The sequence below is a fragment of the Poecilia reticulata genome, linkage group LG9 (genome assembly GCF_000633615.1).
Source record: "Poecilia reticulata strain Guanapo linkage group LG9, Guppy_female_1.0+MT, whole genome shotgun sequence".
NCBI classification, from domain to species: Eukaryota; Metazoa; Chordata; class Actinopteri; order Cyprinodontiformes; family Poeciliidae; genus Poecilia; species Poecilia reticulata.
This window is the reverse complement of record NC_024339.1, coordinates 10,312,328-10,326,662: the sequence shown is the minus strand read 5'-3', so window position 1 is coordinate 10,326,662 and position 14,335 is coordinate 10,312,328. Positions and strand designations below refer to the sequence as shown.

Here is a 14,335-nt window from a genome sequence, read left to right as displayed (position 1 = left end):
ATATATATATTTCCTAAAATGCAGAAACACACATAGTTCCCACAAGTCTGAATCGGACGTGATCCGTGCCACTGAGCCGCCATCTTGGTAGGCAAACGCAGTGCAAAGCATAGAAGAACCAAGGCTTCAAGACCAACAAAAAGAAAGAAGAATACTCAAAAATTGCGGTTGATTAATAGTCGTAATGTACTTCTATTGTCTATAAAGTAGATAGAAACAAGGCAAGAGTCATCTTTAAGCTGGTGGCTTGTCATAACGACTCTATATCAACAGTTAGTTACGGATACCTACCAAGATGGCCATCAGCTTCAAAGTTTCTGGAATTGTGATGTCACATGATAAATTTGTATTCTATTAGACATATTTAGACCTGTTGCAATAAATCAATTATTCGCATCATAATTTAAAACAAGCTCAGTCATTTCCATTTGCATGAGTTATTGTTTTTCTTTTTTCTCTATTTCTACTAAAAAGCAGATGACAAAAGTCTTCCATCTGGTGCTTTAGTCTCAAAGCAATCTTTACGTTTTGTAAACAGTCTTTTTGTTTACTTTATCATTTTAAATATTTTGGATATTGAAAATGTCTTCCAGTTCCAATGTTAAACATTCATAAGAACTTTCTGAACCTTAAGAATATGTTCCTGCATTGCTATGCTATTATCATTATGTTACGTGAAAATGGTCTCAAAACATCAATATTATTATTTATCGCAATAACTTCTGCGACAATTTATCGTGCAGGAAAATTTGCTATCATGACAGGCATAGCCTACATCTCACAGAATGCTGTGCGGTTCTGGATTAGAGTTAAGTGAAATTATTGAATATTCTATCAGCCTTATTGTTATTGATTTATTGTCCAGCCCGATAGAACAACACATGAGGAGAACTGGAGTTTTTTTTCACGAGTTTTGTGAATGTTTTTAGGTTTTTGTGACGGGACCAGAAGCCTCGGCTGCTTTACCTCTCGTTGCTTCGCTGCAGGTCTCAGGAGGCGGACTGAAGATGACTCTGTACCAGTACAAGACCTGCCCGTTCTGCAGCAAAGTGCGAGCCTTTCTGGACTTCTACGGGCTTCCGTACGACATCGTGGAGGTGAACCCGGTGATGAGGAAGGAGATCAAGTGGTCTGCGTACAGAAAGGTGCCCATCCTGATGGTGGACGGCGAGCTGGTGAGAGAAACGATGAACATCCCTCTGGTCTGGTGTCAAAGCTCCACAATATCATTAAAATATTCAGCTGATAATATTCCATGCTGATCAATTAAAATTAAATATGACTTTCTGGCTCTTCCTTCACCTTTAGTTTTATCATCTCAGTCGCAAAAGCCTGTCCATGAGCTTTAAGGTCTTTTGGTGTCCATCCATCTGCCTGAACAAAATATTGAAATATTCAGAAGATTAATTAATTGCAAAAATCAACTAATTGATTAATCAAGTTGATAAATTAAAATGAGCTCTGATGGTTAATATTCTTTTTCTGGTTTCTGTTATATGTGGTTTCTATTGTTTGGGTTTATTTTGGATATTTAATATATTTTCCACTAAGTTTTTTATTTATTTATTTTCTTAATTGTGACATGAACAAATCCAACACAGATGTTAAGATTAGGTGAATATACACAATCAAAACAAAATGTATGAAAAAATAAAAGAGTTCAGTGTAGTCCTTAAGGTATTTAAAGTGCAATGTGATTTTGTTGATGATAGAGGAAAATCTAAACAAAATACATAAAATCAACATTTTTGAAAATACTCTTAAAACATAAGAGTTTTCAGAAGACGTTTACTGCAAACATTTCTTGGAAAATGTATAATCCAGAAAAATCTGTTAATGTGTCAGGCCCGCAGTTGTTTTTCAATATTCCTAACCAATCATTTTCACACGTGATTGAATATTTTGCACTGCTCTACTAAAAGTATTGATCTTACAACCATGTTTTCTTGTTTCTGCAGCAACTGAATGACTCATCTGTCATAATCAGCTCCCTCAGGACTCTAATGATCAACAAGTACGTTGAAATTAATTTAAAAATACAGTTTAAATAAGGAACATACATATTTTATTGTAAACTTGTTTAAAAAGTACAGCATGTGGCATTTGTTTATTATTTAATTGTATTTTTTTATTGACTTTATCCAGAAATTGAATAGTATATATCAGTTTGTAATCATTTATTATTTATTATTATATGCATCTAGGTTAGGCTCCTCTGCAGTGTGGAGAATTATCAGATTGAAGGGAAGCTTTTACTTTCTGACGTACTTCAGGAGCAACACAGCTAAAAACTGCTTTTTAAAAACCTAGTGGGCAACTGTTTCTGTCAAACATAGGTAGATTATTGAATTTATTTAGATGATGTAATGACCCTGGAGGCACAGGTTTTGTTTCTTTTTAAAAGTTCACCAAAAGGTGTCTTTCAATATTAAGCTTTTACTTTTGGAAATCATAAAAAATGCCAATGAGATTAAAATGAAGAATAAAACGAGTCCAGAAACCAAGTCCTAAGATGTCTGACCTTGATCTGATCCAGGGAGAAGAGTTTGTCGGACGTAATTCGCTGCTACCCAGAGATGAAGTCTGTGAACGACCGGGGAAAGGAGGTGACGGAGTACAGCAACAAGTACTGGCTGATGCTGAGCGAGGCCCAAACCGCTGCCGTTTATCCTGCAAAGGGGATGCAGAAGTGAGTCCAAACACGAAACCACGAGGAGCTCCGCTCTTCCTGACAGCTCTTTTTGATCAGATGATGCTGCTGAGACAGGAATTTCCGAGGTTGCATTAGTCATTAAAGATGGAATACAGCTCTGCCAAAATGATTTCTGAAATTTTCTAGAAAAAAAAAGGACATTTATGAGTTTGAAAAGTCAAAAATTGGCTAGAAAAAAATGAAATTTTTAGATTAATCTGAGAAATTTTCTAGAAACAACTTGGAGAATTTTTATTATTATTTTCTAGCAACATTTTTACTTTTCAAACTCCTTTTCCTACAAAATTTATGAGATTTATCTCAAAATTTCAGAATTTTATTCCAGCAAATCTTCGACTGTTCAAACTCGGAAAGCTAGCTTTTTTCGTCTATCATGGGAAAGTGTACATTCATTACCACTTGACACCGCTGGGTTACTTCTGTTGCTAATCCATATGAATAAGTGCATTTTGTGCAAAAAACACAAAACTTGCCACTATTGCACTATTTTCTTGTTTCTGTCGTGATACAGGTCTTAAATTTCCCTATAAAGACACCATGAGTCCCTTTATGTTTACATAGATTTTGACTTGTAATCTTGGTCTATGGCGATGCGTTTAGAGATTTGTTGTGTTTTTCAGAGAGGAGATGAAGTGGCGACAGTGGGCCGATGATTGGCTTGTACATCTCATATCGCCAAACGTTTACAGAACTACCGGCGAAGCCTTGGCGTCTTTCGACTACATTGTTCGTGAGGGCAAGTTCGGTACCGTGGAAGGTTTCTTTGCCAAATACGTAGGCGCTGCTGCTATGTTCGTCATCTCAAAGAGACTAAAGAATAGGTACGTTTCTACTAATTTTCTGAATTTATTAATTCCTGACGTTTTTTATTAGATGATTATTATTTCCCTTCATTGATCCTACAGACACAACCTGCAGGACGACGTCAGGCAGGATCTCTACAAGGCCGTCAATGACTGGGTGGCGGCCATCGGCAAGAACAGGAAGTTCATGGGTGGCGATCAACCGAACCTGGCGGACCTGGTGAGGAAACGCCGGCTTGTTTTTGGAGAGCAGACCCGGGGCCTGGAGGCAAAAATCCGCTGGCCTGGAACGCGGTAAAATATGGCGAAAATACATTCAAAATGCCGCTTATTACGCCGTCGTAGACTACCTTCTGAACGCCGAAAATTACAGCATTTATTCCGGTCATTCAATGCTGCACGTTGTTCAAGGTGTTCAAGGACCAGACAAGGTGTTCAAGGACCAGACTAAACGCCGTAATTTTCGAAGTTCAGAAGTTAGCCTCACAAAGATTTAAAAAGCCGCGTTTTGAATGGTTTTCGTCGTATCTTACGATGTTTTTTGCATTACAGTTTAGCCAGATGCGCGATAAAAATGGCGATATATGTCCTACGAGACTTGCCATACATAACCGGCGCTTGGAAACAAACTAATCCGTTGATTCCCTACCTGTAGGCTGTGTTCGGAGTCCTCAGGGTGATGGAAGGACTTCAGGCGTTTGACGACATGATGGAGAACACCAAAGTCAAACCCTGGTACATGCGCATGGAGAGCGCCACGCTCAACCATGAGGGTCGATCTTAAACTCCGAGCCTCAAAAAGGACAAGAACCCGCACCAGGAGCAAAAAGGCCTTCGTTGTTTTGTAGGAATCTCAAACGCCTCAGGATGAGTCTGCCTCGCTGTGAAACGGACGAGTTTAACAATACTTTGATTTCAGGATTAGTGACAAAAACACCTCAAGTCTGTTTTCGCCAGGTTTTTACGAGGTTACTAGTGACATCTACTGGTGGAAAGGGAGAACTCCATCTGCCCACACCTGGAGATTTAAGGCTCATATAATGTTGATTTAAAGACCTTCAGTCCAGCTAAAGGACAAAAGATGAATATTTATTACTTTTTGATTTACTTTAACACGAATTGAACAAATTACATGTTTCGTTTGTTCAAAATGAAGTAATTTTAACACTTCTAAACAATGATGGGAACCTAAAATAATGGAAATTATCCGTTTTGTCAGTTTTCGATGTAAATCGCTAAAATAGACTGGTCGTTCTTTTCCTCACGTTTGCACAAGCTTTCAGTTTTATTTTAAGTTTGAATTAATTTTGAGATTTTTTTTTCTGCTGCTTCTTCAGGAAGGATAAAAATACGGTTCATTTTTTAGTTTCTGTGCAGGAACCATAAAATAAGGTTCTCTGTATTTATGTTCGTTATAAAAACACCCATCAGGCTGGAATGTATCAAACTGTTGGCTGCTGATTACTTGTAACAACTCTGTGGAGGAGGAAATGTAAAATAAAAGAAAAACTCGAGCATTGAGATTTTATTTCACCTATTATCTTTGTTTCCATCAAAATTTACAGATGCTTCATTTTAATAACAGGATTTGCAGAAAGGAGGATCTTTGACTTTTTCTTTCAAGCTCAAGGATGTCTAAAGTGTTGCACTCATACATTTTAGCTCCCAATGAAAAAAATTACTGACATTTACAGCTGAAATAAATGGATTTCAACAGAAAAACTGCGGCTCAGGTTCTGGTTCCTGTAGATTACATTCGTTCAGGCGTTGATTTGTAATCAGACATTCAGGACAAATTATACATAAACACAATTGGCTTCAGTTTTTTTCCCCACTTACGGAAAAACAAAAAGCCAGATTTCTGTTTCATTTTCCAGGATAAAAGTATTTCTGCAATAAAACAGCATCTCAGTTCCACACAGTGGATTTATAACATAATAAATACGTTCAAATTTTACAAAATCACTTCATATTTGATTTGAACAGTGATTAATGAGGCTGAAATGATGGAAAGAGCTAACATCAGGTTAACAATAAAAATACTAATTAGAGATTTAAATCTTGATGTGATGCTGCACATAAATAAAAAATGGTAAAAATAAATCAGTGCACTTAAGACTGGACCAGAGCCGTTTGCGGGACACTGTGTTAGTCTTCAAATGTCCAAATTCATCGTGTCCTGGAAGTGCGTCTGTTTGGGGAAAATAAAAATAAAGAAGAGAACATAAAAATAAACGATGATACAGACGTTTTCCGGTCTCCAGGGACACGAATCAACAGCAGAGCGACGCAAACAGCACAGAGAAATCCTCGTTTTTTTAGGTTCGTCTGAGGAAAATCCAGGATTCTCAAATCTAAAACTCAAAAACTAAAAGTCCAAGAGAGCGTCGTTCATCAGGACCTCCAGAAGGTGGCGCTCAGCTGGCCTTTGGGCGGGCTGATCTGTCGGCTCTGCAATGACGTCTGAGTGGGAGAGAAAATTATCCCATCAAATTCAGCTACTGAAGACATTTTCTCAGCTTTTTGTTACCAACCTGTTCATCTATTTTCTGAGCATCAATTTAAATATCTAAAATAATTGAAATATTTGCATTTTTAATGCATTTCTAATATTGCATTAAAATGATTAAATGAAAGAAAAAAAAAACAGCAGATTATTACCATTACTAAAATAATCACTAGTTGCAGCTCTAATTTGGATATTAGGATGGATGACGCTCCATATATCAAATAAACCTTCCTGTGTTTTTAGTTTTGAACAATTTTTGCTTAAACCTGTGATTAATTATCACAATATTCCTTAAAGTCACAGAGTTGAGAGGGAAACAAACCTCGAGGAACTGCTTCAGCCTGATGACGGAGCCCATTTCTCCACTGCTGGTCACCGCTTCGATCCTGGAGACGCAGCAGAGATTTAGACACATAAGAATGGATGGACGTTTGACAAATAGACGGTTGGATAGGATGGATGGAGGGTTTATTTCTGAACCGCAGCCTCAGTTTGTACCTGGGGAAATACTCGTCTTTCAGCAGCAGGATGAGCTTCCAGAACTGGCCCTGGTACTGCTTCATCAAGGCGTTTCCGCAAACCTGGAAGAAGAATCAAATCAGAAGAGGCTTTAAACAAGTTGGTTAAAATTCAGATCCCAAATATTTAGGAACTTAAATTATGTGAATATTTTATTATAAAAGTTCATGGAAAAATTATAGCAGATATTTGAACAGGAGTCTGGCTTTACGGACAGACGGAYGATAGAAACGGATGGATGGATTAAATGACTTTCTTTACAGTTTTCCTAAAGGTTAGAACATAAATAAAAACGGTTTGGGAGACAAGATGACATCCAGAACATCAGGAACCAAATTCAGAACCTCAGCAACCAGATCCAGAACCTCAGCTCCTGTTTGGACTCACCTCCAGGAAGTCGAAGAGCAACGTCGCTGTGATGTCAGCCAGAGGCTCCATGTTGAGCATCTGGGCCAGCCAGCGCCAGCCGTGGTTCAGCCCGTGAGGAACAGACTGCGGGACGACAGAAACGATCAGAACCGATCAGCATGAGCCCAGACGGGACGCAAACAGGAAGTGGCAGCATGTTTACCCCCTGCTTGGAGCCGTAGGGCCACCTCAGCTGGATCACAGCGGCGTAGAGACGGATCATCCCAGACATCCGCTTCAGAAAACTGTCCTGACCTTCGACCCCACAGTCATCCACACGGTAACCCAGAATCCTGTCAGAGTGGGAATCACCGTTACTACATCTGATCCAAAATTTACCCCAGTCAAAAGCAAGTCTGAGCGAGAGCTGAAATGATTAATCGACTATTCTCATCAATTTGAAATTATATTTCTAATGTTTCTTCTCTACCAAAAAGTGGCTCATAACTTAAATCACAAATATGATTGAAGAAACAAAGGGAAGGAAAATATACTTCATTAAAACTAGGGCCGAAACGATTAATCAAATTAATCGTGATTAATCAATTATTCACGTAATTGGTTATAACTTATATTTGTAAAATTAGTTCTTCTCTATCAAAAACCAGCACTGCTTATATCCATATCACACATAAAATTGAAAAGAAGAAGAAAATATGTCATTAAAACTAGGGCTGAAACAATTAATGGAATTAATCATGATTAATCAATTATTGACATAATCGTAACTTAACTTAGTAATCGATTATACAGACTAAAAATGGACTTTTGCTGGCAGAACAACACAATCAGAGCAGTAAATGACCTAAAACTGCATGAAAAATATAAACATTTTCATTTAAGATAAAGAAAAATGCTTAAGTGGATAAATAAAAAAATCAGCAAAATGTGCCCATTTCTTTTCTGAACCACTTACTTCTGGTATTCGTCCACAGGCGTGCCGTCCTTCATCGGGGGGTAGTGAGGGACCGAATATGGGCACTTCTTATGCAGGTGAGCCAGGATGAGGTCGCCCACCTGGGGGTGCAGCTCCCAGATGCCGGAGGCCACCACGCCGATGGGGAAGGCGGCTTCATGGTGGGACGCCACCTCTTCCTCGCCTTGTTTCTACTCAGGAAAAAGATCAGGAGTCAGAGGAAGAGTCAGGACTGTTTGGTCGTTTGAAATTAAATATCTATTAACATTAGGGATCGTCTATTAATTGGTTTAGGAGACAAAAATTAGTTCCAATCAATTAATAAAGTTCGCTTAGACCTTCTTTAAGTGTTGTAGTCTGACCGCCACCCACCAGAGGGCGCCGCTGGTCATGTTGAAGCGGTGCCGTTGATACACAAACTATCAACGGCACCACCTAAGATGGCGGCGGGTCCATTACAGAACGGGAAGTAACGGTCCGAACGGGACAGGGTGCTGTTTTGACATATAAACACTCGATACGCTCCTTAAGTCTCACCTTAAAGGTGAAACATTCAGCTGAGCTGCATGACGGAGCAACTTCAACTTCTCATTTAAAAAATTACTGATTCGCTACGAAGAAAAGAAAGAAATGTGATGAAACAAAAGCGGAGGACATAACGGAGAAAAACTAACATGTTAGGGGAAAAACAACAACATAATGCCAATTAGCAGTTGATTATGAAAGCTGTCAAGAGTTAACGCACTTAACATTTATTCACTGTATGAACATCTCCGTGTGCATGAGAAATTAGGTTTTTCATTTTTTAAAATTATTTTCACCTTTTATTTTTCTTATTTTTCTATTCAGTAACAGAATCTATTCCTGTTTTGTTGTATTTTTGTTGTATTACATGAATATTTAATGAGAGAAAACCACAATTTGCAGCTTAGTATTTAACTCAGGAGACACAACATAGTGTTAAAATGTAATGATTTAAAAATAAAAATAGAAATTCAATTCAAGATCTGGAAAACATGATGAAAACTCACACCAGAATGTTTTAATTGTTGGAACAGTCACTTTGCGGTTCCTCCTGCTACCTGCAGACAGACTCACCACAAACTTCTCCGCCAGCTTGTAGGCGACAAACTCCAGGCCCTGAGGATGCTGGGAGGCGGAGACGGACTTCCCGCCGGACACCACGGCCCGTCCCGACAGCAGCTTGTCGATCCTGTCGAAGATCTCCCGGAGCTGCGACCCGGAGTTGGTGGAGATCTGGCTGACGGGGATGGTGGCGGCTTTCTGCAGCTCCAGCTTCAGCTTCTTCGTCTGAGCCAGGAGGAAGGGAATCACATACAGACATTTAGAAATAAATTAATAAAATAATTCTGGAGTTTGGCGGCGTGGAGCCACCTGAGCATCTTTGGGAGAGTTGAGTTGTTCGAAGGACTGAGCGCACTGAGCGGCCGAGTTCTGCAGCTCCTTGTACCACTTCACGGTGCTCTCTTCTGCGTTGTTCTGCAGCCCTGTTGGACCAGACATGGTTAATAAACGGATCTGCAACTAATGATTACTTCAGTAAACAATTATTGACGATCAAATTTTTTTAAAATTGCCACCTTTTCCCAAATTTGTCATTTAACCACTTAAGCCTTTCTGTACAGAATATTTGAAATACATGAAAAGATACTAATAATCGCACACAGATATACAAAACTCTGCAAAGTTTTGTCTCAATTGCTGCTCAGCTGGGTTGTTTTTTCTGCAAATGGCCATGTTTTTAACAATCATTTGCTAAATTAATTGACTGTATCAACAATCGATTAATCATGATTAATCATTTCATCCCTGGTTTTAATGTTGCACATTTTTCCTTTTCTTCACTTTTTTCTTTTGTTATATTTGTGATTTGGATCATAAACATTTCTCTGCCACTTTTTGGCAAAGAAAAAAATATTAGAAATATATCAATAATTGATTTAATCATTTCAGCTTTAATTACATTTTCTTACTTTTTTCTTCAATTATATTTGTGTCTTGATTATAAACAGGGCTAGTTTTTAGAAGAGAAGAAATAGAATTTCTAAACGATGATATAAACAATCAATTAATTGGGATTAATTTGATTAATCATTTCAGTCCCAGTTTTAACGACACATTTTCTCTCTTCTCTTTTGTTCTTCAGTTAGATTTGTGATTTAGATTATAACAGTGTCGCTTTTGGAGAGAAGAAATAATATTAGAAATGTAATTTCTAAGCGATTACATAAATAATCGATTAATCATGGTTAATTTGAGTAATTGTTTCAGCTCTGTTAATAAGTTTATAGGCTCTACTCCTGTCCATATTTTGACTGCAGTTTCTAAACCATCTCTACAGATTTAAAAGCATCAATTACCTATGATTCGCTGGTTTGAAGCTAAAAAATGAGTTTCTGAGTCACCTTTTCTCTGCGCCTTCTCTTTGGCTGCCTGCTCCGCCTTCTTCTGCGCCTCTTGCTGCGCCTGCAGAGCCTCCTGCTTCCTGCGCTCTTCTTCCTGCTCCTGATCCTTCTTCTTCTTCTCCTGAACCCTGACCGCCTCCTCCTCCATCTGCCGGATCACCGACCTCATCTCGCAGAGCGCTCGCTCCGCCACGGCCATGTCCTCCACGCTGGGAAACTCTCCCTGGACAAACGGAAAGACACCCGGTCACCAAACAGAACCGTAGGAAACAGAAACCCACATCTCAGGTTGGACCGACCTCTGCCGTCTTTCTCACCACCTCCGACACCTGAGAGCACAGTTGGTTGCCGCGGAGGCTGTGTGAGGCGAGGCTGGCCGCCGGGAGGTGAGCGTTGGCCTGGGCGGACGGCTCCAGCAGCTGGTTGAGCTGCAGGATCTCTTCCTGGATGCTGTTGAGGCTCCGCAGCCTCTCCCTGCCCTCCGCCTGCCTCTGCTTCTCCAGCTCTGCCTCACGGTGGCGCTGCTGCTCCAGCTCCCTCACGCGAAGGTTCAGGATCTACAGGAGCAAAATCAATCCAGACTGAAGAATGCATAACTAAAGGATGGGCAAGACCTAGCCTTGTACATTGTTAAAAATGGCTGAAAAGAAGAAGTTTGTCAAGTTTAAAACATTTTAGGATCCTGCAGAAAAAAAGTTAAATTGCACCTTCTAAATATTGATCCTGTTGATATACCAGTCGATCATCGATTCCAAGCAGTTCTGACATGTCAAATACATAAAAATCTAATTTTTTTCTTGTTCATTAAATGCATCAAAACTGAAAACTTTTTATTGTTGACACATGTATTGACCAACAGAGCTTTTCATTGCTGCATGTTGATTCAAATTTACTAAAAAAAAAAAACAGTTTCAAGCAGAAATGGGAATAATCTTGCATTTTCTTCATGACTGTATTCATGAAGAAAATTTAGTTTGTGTTTCAGTCATGTGGAAGAAAAACACTAGAAAAAAAACCTGAACCAAAACAAGCCGAGGACATTTTAGATCAGATTTGAAAGAAAATAATAAAGAACATTTAAGGACAGATGAAACACAGACAACTTTACCTCTTAAATTAAAGATCTGTATATATAGAGAGGTCTGTCACAATAACAAATATTGCAAAATGATAAATAGTCTCGGAAGTTATTGCGATAAATGAGAACATTGTTGCTTTGAGACCATTTTCAAGTAAAATAATTCATACAAATGCAAGAACATAGTCTCAAAAATCAATAAACTTTAAAATCTAATGAGCATTTAACTCTGGAACTGGAAAACATTTAAAATATCTAAAATAAATACACAAAAAACAACAGGAACAATAAATAAAATGAACTATGAAGTCTCTGTAAACAAAACTGTTCTTCAAAAAAAGACCAAAGACTGAAGAGTTCCGTCATCCAGTTTTTGGTAGAAAGAGAGAAAAGAAAAAAACTAAATATAAACCCTACAAAAGGAAATAGTTTAGTTTGTTTTAATTTATCATGCGATTGAGTTATTGCTTATTGTGACAGGCTTATAAATAGATGCTATTTATCCAAGTGTACCACAAAAAAAACACAGCATACTATGAAAGTGAACAGAGAGAATTTGTTTTTTTGCCTATAATAATTGACATATTGTTGTACCTTTATTCGGTGACGCTGCTCTTCCTTCAGCTTCTCCTGGCGCCCCATGCTCTCTTTGGTTCTGCAGCAGAGAGACGAATTATTTTGGACTCAAACACACAGAACCATCTCAGTTATCACTCAGTGTCGTCCTTCGTGTGGTTCGGCTCTCACTCTCTGTCTATCATGTCCCGAATACTCTGGAACTCCTGCCTCTGCTTCAGCTCCTTCATCTCCTCGAAGCGCTTCAGGTGCTCCAACTCGGTGCTCGCCACCGACTCCACCAGCTTCTCCTGCAACGCCTGCCGCTCTTGGAGCGCCACCTGGTGTTTCAAACATTGATAAAACAGATCCACTCACTTCCAGGAGTAACATCACATAAACTGTGTCAGATTGATACTTCTAACATGCAGTACTTTTTATATGTTTTTTGGTAGCTTTAGAGTCTTAATAGAAAGTTCTCCAGGCTTTCCAATGTTTTTTAAATGTTCTGATGAGGAAAAGCTGCCAAAAGTCCAAAAATTGACCTCCAGAAAACCTTGAGATGATAATAAAAGTGTTAAAGATTTTTAAAAAAAAGCATGGCTGCCCAGAAGGAGAAAAGAAATAAACATGGTGGCTTTACGAACAAATAACCTCTTAATTATTCATTTCTAAAATAACAAATATGAATGTTGTTCATTGATATTTGGATTTTTTCTGAGCATGAATTTTAATGTTATGAAACAAGTTCTGAATGATCAGCCAAATAGGTATAAATAAAGCTCTATTTGGCTTGTTGATGACTTCATATAATACAGTACATTTTTGGAAAGAAAAAAACATGCAAATCTTCAAAAGCCAGTCCTATCAAATAGTGGATAAAAAAAAACAACACACGGGTTTGATCTGAAAAATGGTTTTGAGAGTCGGACCTTGGCCTTCTCTTGCTGCTTCTTCTGGAAGCGGATGATGTGGCCGGCCGTCTCCATGGCTCTGGGCGACAAGAGGGAAATGGCAGGTGGGGAAGGAGGAGCGGGAACTTCGCTGACATCCGCCTCTGGACTTTCACCTCTCGTCTCATCGCTAAGCTTCGGTAGCGACCCAGAAACCTGTAACAATAGCGAAAAACTCCCAGAAAAAGTTCTCCAGTAACAACAACAGCAGCCCAACAAATTTAGTGTATAACTGACATCTTTTGGTTGATTTTTCAGAGACGGAGCTGAAGAAAGAGCGCTGATCTTGCTGTTGAGGTCAGCTGTGGATTCCGAGGAGGAAACAGAGGCAGGTTTCTCCTCAAAGTCAATGGAGCTGGAGTCCAAGAAGGACGACTTGCTGAGCGACCGAGAGTCGATTCGCTCCAATATGACCGCAGAGTGAGAGGACAAGCTGGGGGTCTCTTTACACCCAGCCAAAATATGCTGCAAGAACACAGAGAGATGCTCAGAAAGAAGTTCAAAGGTCATATTTTCATCACTAATCTGTCAGATTATTGTATATAACCTGACACTGAAGAACTGTACTGTACATTGAATCAAATATCCATTTATTACTTTAAAACTGCAGATGCTCTACGTGGAAGAGGATTAGGACCACCGAAAAAAATGATTACATTATTGGATCGTATTCGATTAAAGAGCCTTGAAAATTATGTTATGTTACTTCTGATTCTTTTAGCCAAGGTGTTGCTTGTTTGTACTATTACCCGATTTACGACAAATAATGACACAATTTAGGTTTTAAAAGGTTATTTTTGAGCGTCGTCCCCTAAAGTTTAAGACAACTGTCTTGTCTTTTATTTCTGAAATAAAATTTAAAAAATAAGACTGTCCCCTAGTGGGAATATAAGGGAACTATGATGTAGCAAACTGAAGAAAATTTAAATAAAGTCCCACAAAACCACCCCATGTCCTCGATTTCACACCTTAACCTCAAGAAGTGCTCTTGGTGAAACAGTCTTTGGTCAAATCGACTCAATAAATGAGCATTTGATAATTAAGGAACACTCTTTTTTAAAAGTAAACAAGCAGAAAGGCTGACTTTAGCTTCCACCGAGTCAAGCTAGCAGATGCTAACCGGATAAAACTCACCTCTCCTCTCTCTGACCAGTAAGGGTCGAAGGTCACTTGTCCTTTTGGTGAATTTTTTAAAGCCTCTAAAGTTTCCCATCGTAGATTTTCCGAAGGCATCGTAAAATGAAACCGACGGTCTGTGGCTAACAACAGCAGGCGCCAAACAGACTCACAAAAACTCAGTCCGACCGGAAACATGAACCCTATCGCTGCTTGGTTCCGGTAGGATATTTATCATAGCCGACTCCTTCAGATTGTTAGTTTACGTTTCTTCTTTTTAGAAGACTAAAAATTTTTTAAATATATTTGACATAGTGAACTATTCAGTCTTCAGCTCTC

The 14,335-nt window shown here is 38.9% G+C and overlaps 2 protein-coding genes across 2 annotated transcripts in view; one reads left to right on the top strand and one right to left on the bottom strand.

The window, feature by feature from the left end:
- ptgesl (prostaglandin E synthase 2-like) overlaps nucleotides 1-5,030 on the top strand; it is a 6,079-nt gene extending 1,049 nt beyond the window's left edge. Inside the window, exons 2-7 of the mRNA XM_008417790.2 lie at nucleotides 987-1,175; nucleotides 1,959-2,014; nucleotides 2,537-2,689; nucleotides 3,334-3,534; nucleotides 3,619-3,736; nucleotides 4,172-5,030. Of these exons, the coding sequence (XP_008416012.1) occupies nucleotides 987-1,175; nucleotides 1,959-2,014; nucleotides 2,537-2,689; nucleotides 3,334-3,534; nucleotides 3,619-3,736; nucleotides 4,172-4,300 (846 nt within the window). The 3' untranslated portion in view covers nucleotides 4,301-5,030. The remainder of the gene's footprint in view (nucleotides 1-986; nucleotides 1,176-1,958; nucleotides 2,015-2,536; nucleotides 2,690-3,333; nucleotides 3,535-3,618; nucleotides 3,737-4,171) is intronic.
- On the bottom strand, nucleotides 5,027-14,194 carry gle1 (GLE1 RNA export mediator). Its single transcript, XM_008417789.2, has 15 exons — nucleotides 14,015-14,194; nucleotides 13,118-13,345; nucleotides 12,860-13,036; nucleotides 12,120-12,268; nucleotides 11,967-12,027; nucleotides 10,594-10,851; nucleotides 10,295-10,517; nucleotides 9,264-9,376; nucleotides 8,967-9,179; nucleotides 7,869-8,059; nucleotides 7,116-7,245; nucleotides 6,932-7,036; nucleotides 6,524-6,606; nucleotides 6,348-6,411; nucleotides 5,027-5,979 (listed from the first exon to the last, which is right to left on the bottom strand). The coding sequence occupies exons 1-15, from the start codon at nucleotides 14,192-14,194 to the stop codon at nucleotides 5,911-5,913; spliced, it is 2,244 nt and encodes a 747-aa protein (XP_008416011.1). The 3' UTR covers nucleotides 5,027-5,910.
- Between the last annotated feature and the right edge of the window lie 141 nt (nucleotides 14,195-14,335).

Excerpts from the sequence above, each read along its gene's own strand:
- gle1 (XM_008417789.2), bottom strand. The coding sequence starts at position 14,194 with ATGTTTCCGGTCGGACTGAGTTTTTGTGAGTCTGTTTGGCGCCTGCTG. Across the intron at positions 12,028-12,119 it reads CGGGACATGATAGACAGAGA|AACCAAAGAGAGCATGGGGC; the intron begins GTGAGAGCCGAA and ends TCTCTGCTGCAG. Across the intron at positions 9,377-10,294 it reads AGAGAAGGCGCAGAGAAAAG|GGCTGCAGAACAACGCAGAA; the intron begins GTGACTCAGAAA and ends CTGGTCCAACAG.